At 49.4% G+C, this 7,733-nt stretch overlaps 1 protein-coding gene across 6 annotated transcripts; it reads left to right on the plus strand.

The window, feature by feature from the left end:
* Positions 1-2,137: 2,137 nt before the first annotated feature.
* On the plus strand, positions 2,138-6,524 carry LOC311527087 (uncharacterized protein). Of its 6 annotated transcripts, none has more exons than XR_014713238.1 (3): positions 2,138-3,350; positions 4,000-4,174; positions 5,142-6,524. XR_014713238.1 is itself a non-coding variant. In XM_084640712.1 (3 exons), the coding sequence occupies exons 1-3, from the start codon at positions 2,625-2,627 to the stop codon at positions 5,676-5,678; spliced, it is 1,380 nt and encodes a 459-aa protein (XP_084496838.1). In that variant the 5' UTR covers positions 2,138-2,624; the 3' UTR covers positions 5,679-6,524. The 6 variants fall into 6 exon arrangements, 1 of the variants encoding a protein (XP_084496838.1); XR_014713239.1 differs by having other exon boundaries at positions 2,138-2,599; XR_014713240.1 differs by having other exon boundaries at positions 2,138-2,599; positions 4,011-4,174.
* The last annotated feature ends 1,209 nt before the right edge of the window (positions 6,525-7,733 follow it).

A 7,733-nucleotide genomic window follows, 5' to 3' on the forward strand; every position in this document is an offset into this window, starting at 1 on the left:
GGGGAGAATCAGGCCCTGTGCCTCATAATATCACAATGATAACAACGTAAACGGCTTTAGGAGGCCCCCTTTGGTACTGCATGTCTTGCGGGTTCCACCACCCCACCAAACCATTCAGCATTCCCATGCATTACCTATCTACCACTGTGTTCTTTCCCCTGTCTCCAAAGCCACTGCCAGAGAGACAGAACACTGGGTGAGGGGGTCTGATCCAGGCTGGCAATTCCTATGTTTCGATGTAATTGTTGTCATCCTCCAGCAGGCCCCTCCCCACGCCATGACGCGACGAAACAGTTGCCCTCTGCTGCCTGCGCATTCCAGCCAGATATTTCCAGTAAATAAACATTGACGCTTTCCATATCATGTTAATTTCACAGGCTGCTGCTTTGCTGACAGTTTTCACACTCCGCTACCATGTCTTGTCAGTTTTATACTCTCAGGCCAACACCAGCTCACCAGCTCCGATGTATATACATAAAAATAAATGGCTCAGAAACCCCAATAAAGTGACAGATAACATAATGGGCCCTGGCTTCAGAAAATAAGCTTGTTTATGGAACCTCCGTGCCACCAAATTTGATTTATGGCATAAGGGTTTTCTTGGTCGGTGAGGATTTGGGGTGGGGGGGGTGAAGCTGAGTTTGTTTGGGCTGAGCTTGTTTGGGCACGGGTACAAGAAGCTGATTTTGTTAATAGTTGCCCTTGCAACAATGGGGAGGAGTGCACTGAGAGGCAATATCACCAGGTCATGAGTGGAGAGGAGAATTTTCAGTTTCCTAGGTCAGGGCGCTTCCCACTGGGGTTTCTCCCAAGTGATCTTCAACCAGGCCAACCAGGAATTCCATCCTCCCAGTAGGACCTGTCCCCAGTCCCTGTCCACCATCAGCCCACAAGAACTCCATCCCTCTGCCACTGGGATCTTCCTGCACTCATCTCTTGTCTGTCAGCCACAGGAATTCCTTCCACTGACTGTCCCCCTCTGTCTGCCAGCTGAAGGTCATTCAGAAAAAAGACTAGGGACTGATGTGATCGACTGACTGTGCAGAGAGAGACTAGTTATTGTGGAAAGGTGCTGTCTTGAATCAAGACCCTCTATTTATTCCCAGAGCAGGGTAACAGTCATGGACTGTGGCTTTCCTACAGTCTTTCGCTTGTCTTCTGAGGCTGCTGAGTAGGGTACCAATTAGTGCCAGTTGTGCAGTGGTTGTGGTGATTCAGACAACTGTCCACTAAGAACTGGCCTAAGGCCACCAACTCCCTTCACACTGATCATCAAAGCAGCTGCCACCTAGTAATGAATTTTGGTCACTCACTACCAACCTGGTCTGGATTTAACCCAACAGCAAAGGTCAAACTCAACTTGGAGGCAGCCTGCAATGATGGCCATGCAGCCTGGACTTCATGTGGAGAAAACTGGCTGTGAATGTTTGTTATGTGAACATTTAAAAACCATGCACTCCGCTTGCTCAGTACTGAACTTTCCTTGGTGATTGAATTAAGCACCTAAGCATGATGATATTCACCTGTTCTTGTTCTTGGGTTTTATTTGTGCTACAGTGGTGTCCAGAGACCATGACCAACAATCTGGGCCCCACTGTGCTACGTGCTGCACAGACAATGCATGAGAAATTCCCTTCCACAGAGAATCCCAGGAACACAGCTCATGGTCATGACAAGAGGCGGCAGGTGGAGTAAGCAGACAGGGATTGGAGGCTGGAAGAGGGTACCTCCTCATACCACCAGATAGTCGAGTCAACTTTCAGATCAGAGAGCTGAGGGCTGAGGGTTGACTAGCCTTGGCCATATTTCAGAAAGGAACATCTCTCTTGTTAACATTCAGATTGATATGGACTGCATAGACCTTGGACTTTGGGAGTGAGCTCCTGGACTCGTTAAAGTCAATGGCAAAAAAATTCACATTGATTTCAAAGGATCCAGGGTTTTACCCCGTGGGAGCAAAGCTCAACACCCTTGCACTGGTAGGGCAAATTTCCTTAACTTCTCAACTTGTCGCCTGCATGGCAGTTTCCCAAATTGTAAAGCTAATGATATACCAAATGGAAAGAATGCTCATGGAAATTGCTCCTGGATAGTGCCGCTAGGTGATGAATACTTTAAGAGAATCATAACTTGAAGGGTTAATGTCTAGCTATTCCACCTGGAAGCAGGCGGGGCACACCCTGACTGTCTCCTAGAAGCAATGCACACATTGCTCTATCCAAGGACAAGGGCTAGATATGAACCCTGAGAACTTGATTGTTTGGACAGCAACTGTGGGAGGTTTCTTTAGCCTGGGCTCAAGGCCTGAGAACCAGGATTGTAGTAGATAGAGGATGGTAACTAAGCATATGAATCAACGTCATACATTCCTTTGTGTAGCAGTGTGTAATGCTTAGGGGGAGAAATATAATAAAAGGAGAAGGTGGAAGGCAGGGGGGGCAGAACAGCCCATCTCCGCTGACCAGCCTGCTTGCTTGCAAAAAGCTGTGTTCTGTCTCATCACTGAACCGCAACAACTGGCGCCCAACGTGGGGCCCTCAGCACTCACCTCGCCCGGCAAGGGTTTCAGACGCGTCACTCATCCACTTCGTGGATCCCGGTGAGTATTTTTCATTGTGGTAAGTATGGGAAGCTCCCTCTCTGCTTTGCAAGTGCAACACCGTAATGAGCTGCAGTATTTGCTGCGTAAGGCTCAGCATGACTGCCCGGCTCGAGAACTCACTCTCCTGCTACAGGAGGTGCGTGCCAAGTGCCCGTGGTATCCTGAAGCTGGAAGCCTTAAGTTAGCGGACTGGGAGCGATTGGGCCAGACATTGCACAAAGAGCCTCGGGCACCCGTGCAGGCTTTACATGCCTGGCACCTCTGCCGCGACGTGGTACAGCGTGTCGCCTCGGACAGACCCTCCCTCGCGAGGCTGGTGCTCTCGCCGCCCCCGTCCGCCCCTGCAGCCATTCCCCCTCCTGGCGATGCGACACAGCGTGTCGCCTCGGAAAGGCCCTCTCCAGCCCCAACAGAGGAGCTGCCGATCCTGCCACCCCCGTCCGCTCCTGCAGCCATCCCTCCCCCTGCTTCGCCCCCAGTGCCTCTATTACCACCGCCTCCCTGGCCTTCCCCACCGGAGCCGGTGTGTGATCACCCTCCCCCCATGGGGCCCCCCGGAGAGTCATCTGCATCTGCTCAGAAGCTTTCGCTGGTGCAACAAATGGTTCACGCAGCGAAAGCTCGATCAGATCTTACAGCAGAGGAGCTGGCTGATCTGGTCTCCGTTTGCCCGGTGACCTGGCAGAATGATGACCAGGGCAACCCCGTGGGCACCTGGACCACTCTGCCATACTCGGTGGTTAGAGAGGTAAAGAAAGCAATTCGTGAATTTGGCCTGACTAGCACCTTTGTGCGTGGTCTCATTGAAGGGATGGGTGCTGGGTACTCCCTAATCCATGAGGATTGGAAAACGCTGCTGCGCATGATGTTGTCACCCAGTCAGTATGTTATTTGGCTTAGTGAGTATCGGCAGATGGCAGAACGCCAGGCCCAGGTATATAGAGAGCAAGGTATCATTTATGAGCATTTGGCAGGGGAGGGCCAGTTTGCTACTATTGGGATGCAGTCTCAACTCCCTCCGGCCGTCTTCCCCATTATCTCCACCTGTGCCCAGCATGCTTTCAAGAAGGTCCCGGATTCAGGCAAGCCTACCAAAAGCTTTGTCAGTATCCGTCAGGGTGCCTTAGAGTCCTTTTTGGATTTTACCAACAGATTGCAGGAGGACACTGACTTTCAGCTGCCAGGGGAGGTCTGTGCCATACCTACACAGGTGATGGGACCTCTCCCTGCCGGCTTTGTAGGTCTTGTTCTCCCTCGCTCACATGCTGGGAAACAGGGCTTTTTTGTCATTCCAGGGGTCATTGATGCTGATTACACTGGCATTATTAAGGTTCAGGTGTGGACTCATCTTCCACAGTCGCTCCCGCGTGGACGGTCAATTGCACAATTGATTTTAGTCCCCTATCAGGTGCCAGCTGCCGAGGATCGAACTCGGGGCGGAGGAGGCTTTGGATCTACGTTGTCTCACTCGCCGTCTCACAGCGTTCAGAATTGGCTGCTGTTATTTTGGCCTTTCAACTTTTTGCTGATTGTCCCTTTAATTTAATTGTGGATACCCATTATGTTTATTAGGTAATTGCTTATTTACCCCTTGCCCTCATTACCCCTCAGGTTGATGCAGACCTCCTTCACCTGTTTTTGTCTTTACAGCGTCTTCTTGCCACTCGTCATTTCCCTTACTTTGTTGCTCATATTCGCAGTCATACCCCTCTGCCTGGGCCACTCACTGAGGGCAATGCACGCGCCGATCGCGCGTTGCGTGGTCAGGTGAATTCCCTTTTTTCTGACCCCATTGAAAGCCATGCCTTTTTTCATCAGTCTGCCTCTGTTTTGGCCCGGCAGTTCCACATTCCTGCTGATCATGCACGTTCTATTGTTCGTTCCTGCCCCCACTGTGCTGCTGCTGCTCCTACTTTTTCTTATGCTGTTAACCCCCGAGGTACCGCAGCAAATCAGCTGTGGCAAATGGATGTTACTCATGTACCACAATTCCGCCCCTATTCATTTTTACATGTTTCCGTTGATACTTATTCAGGTTTCCTTTGGGCAACCCCACAACGTGGGGAAGCCACTAACAAAGTTATTCACCATTTGCTGGCCTGCTTTTCTGTTATGGGTCGCCCTTGCCAAATTAAAACAGATAATGCCCCAGCCTACTGCTCTGCAGCCCTCTCCACCTTTTGTGCCCGCTGGGACGTCCGTCTTAAACACGGAATCCCTTATAATTCCACGGGCCAGGCCATTGTTGAACGTGCCAATCGCACACTCAAAACCTTGCTAGATAAACAATTAAAACAAGGGGAGCTGCATCTCCGAACCTTAGGAGACATTCAACAACAGATGTATATTCTCTTGTTTACTTTAAATAATTTAACACTGAATGCAGATCAGCAGACCCCTGCGGATCGGCATTTTCACAAATCTGAGGTACTGGAAAGACCGCGTGTCTTTTACCGTCAGCTGCCCGATCCACAGTGGCTGGGCCCAGCACCTCTAATCACTTGGGGTCGGGGATATGCTGCTGTGTCTCTCCCTGCAGGACCGTTGTGGGTTCCAGCCCGGTGCGTGCGACCAGCACTTAAACAACATGGCATGGCACCAGGGGCTGTCGAATCCCATACCAGAGTTTCAGCTGACCTTGGAGGAGACCGCGTTGCCCCCCGAGTCGACAACGGCGGGACGGAAACGGAGGAGGCGTAACGTCCCAAGCCAGCCCGTGACAGGGGGAGCAGTAAAAGCATTGGTCGCCACGGCTCAACGAAAACTGGCAGCAGATCAGCAGCCAGAAACTCCTAAGACTTTGTTTGTGGCGATTCTCGCCCAAATCACTGCTAATTCTGTGATGATTGTGTGCCTTTTGTGCCTGCTATTTCCTGTAGGGGTTGGCTCGGAAGCGCCTCCCCCGTTACAAGCCCGAAGGAGAATAAGACACTGTTCTCTGCTTATGCTAATCTTTCCTCCCAGTATTTTAGCATGGCTAATTGGGGCCCGGCCAACTATACTCTGCCTCGCACGGCTATATTCCTTCACACACCGTACCCGGCCGGGGCTCACAATGTCACCTGTGCGCGTGTAGTTAACTGCACTAGTACAAAGGTGCCATTGGGCTGTCAAAAAATTTCTCAATCCCTTTTAAATTGTTCCCATGCTGTTAATGTTTTATATAATTATGGCCATATCATCCTACCATCAGGATGGGTTTTTACTTGTGGTTCATGCACCTTTAATTATATTCCTGCAAATTTAAGTGATGGCACCCTTTGCTGTTTTAGTAGAATGATACTTATATTGCCTTTTGCTGGTTACAATTGTAGTAAAAGAAGTGTATCCCTTTTAGATGATTATATTGCAGATGTTAAGCTTTTGGTTATTTTGTGTTTGTAATTATTGGGCTTAATTTTTGTTGTTGCTGTGTACAATGTATTCCTTCCTTGTTAAGACTTTGTAAAATTTTTGCCCTGGAAAGCTCCCCAGGTTATGTCCTTGTCTGTCTGGGAGTTAAATAGCATGATAAAACAAATTGGCGGCTACCATGAGATGGCCAATTATCAATAAACAAAAAAGGGGAGATGAAGGGTTAATGTCTAGCTATTCCACCTGGAAGCAGGCGGGGCACACCCTGACTGTCTCCTAGAAGCAATGCACACATTGCTCTATCCAAGGACAAGGGCTAGATATGAACCCTGAGAACTTGATTGTTTGGACAGCAACTGTGGGAGGTTTCTTTAGCCTGGGCTCAAGGCCTGAGAACCAGGATTGTAGTAGATAGAGGATGGTAACTAAGCATATGAATCAACGTCATACATTCCTTTGTGTAGCAGTGTGTAATGCTTAGGGGGAGAAATATAATAAAAGGAGAAGGTGGAAGGCAGGGGGGGCAGAACAGCCCATCTCCGCTGACCAGCCTGCTTGCTTGCAAAAAGCTGTGTTCTGTCTCATCACTGAACCGCAACAATAACTAGTCACAACTGACAAGGCACTTGCCCTGATTCTCCCCCTTCAGCAGCCCAGCGCTGCCCTCAGGCCAGCTTGCCTAGCCACCAGAAGATCCAACAAGTGCTGAAGGCTCCTTGGGTAGCATAGAGCCTCTCTAGGAGCTCTTATTCCTCTGGTATAGGGAGTGTGGCCACAGCAAGGGACATGGCCAGGGGCCCTTTATGCCCACCTGATCCCTGGCTGCTGAAACAGCCCCCTCATAGCAGTCATAAATTGGAACAGCCCTTAGGTTGCTCTAATTTACTCCAAATCCCTGACCAATCCCTGAACAGCTAGAAATTCATGGAAGCACAAAGATGATGTAGAGTCAGTTTTGTACACCCTTCCTGAGCAATGTCAGCCATTCCTCAGCCACAGCTCAGGATCCAGCCCAGTATACAGCCGCCTGATAAAGCAGGGCTGCACCAATCTGAAAATGCCTGATGTCATCTAACTTCAGCATCAAGTGGGGTTTGGCTTGACATGCAAGACCCCTAGGAGGATAAAATAGCCCAGAGATCCTGTAGCATTGTGTGTACCAGACTGCTGAATTCAAGTTCCAAATAGAATAAATAATGATGGCAAAGGCAGGTTCTCAAGCATGACTCCATAGGTAGCCATCCTGCTTTTGTTTGCAGATGGCCCTCATTCAGTTTCTTGCTAGAATAGGCTCCTCACAAATAAGGATAATCCTTCATTTGATGCTTACTCCCCGGGATACCGCCACTGACATCGAGCCTTGCAATTTGTCTTGCCAAGACACACTTATTCCTCAGCCGCTTTGATGGTTATAGTTAGGGCTGGGATGGCATTTTCAGTCTAAGCTCCTGTTTTCAGTGGCTAATGAGGAATTGTTAAAGTGGGATACAGAAAAAAAATAACAGCCCCTCCTCCCCCCAGAAAGTGATTGGTTTTTCTAGATCCCAACCTACTTTAAAGGTTCTAACAGGTTTGTATCAGCTGGAAGTTACTTATTTCCCATCTCCAGTTTGAACTAGAAGTGCTAAGATAGCATCTATCCAGCCCTTTATCTGCATAGCACACTCAGAGATTCTCAGGGAAAAACTCTTTGGAGTAGGGACCTGCATGAAAACTTGAAGGGAGTACCACAGGTTGCAGGAGGGAAGAGTTTGGAGACGGCACCAGGAACCAGTCT

The sequence above is a fragment of the Lepidochelys olivacea genome (assembly GCF_965140295.1).
Source record: "Lepidochelys olivacea isolate rLepOli2 genome assembly, chromosome: 10".
NCBI lineage: Eukaryota > Metazoa > Chordata > Testudines > Cheloniidae > Lepidochelys > Lepidochelys olivacea.

Bases quoted from the DNA above. Each gene is read 5' to 3' on its own strand.
- LOC311527087 (XM_084640712.1), top strand. From the start codon at position 2,625: ATGGGAAGCTCCCTCTCTGCTTTGCAAGTGCAACACCGTAATGAGCTG. The intron at 3,351-4,252 runs GTAAAGAAAGCA...TTGTCTTTACAG, and splicing joins CATACTCGGTGGTTAGAGAG to CGTCTTCTTGCCACTCGTCA. The intron at 4,370-5,141 runs GTGAATTCCCTT...CTCTCCCTGCAG, and splicing joins ATCGCGCGTTGCGTGGTCAG to GACCGTTGTGGGTTCCAGCC.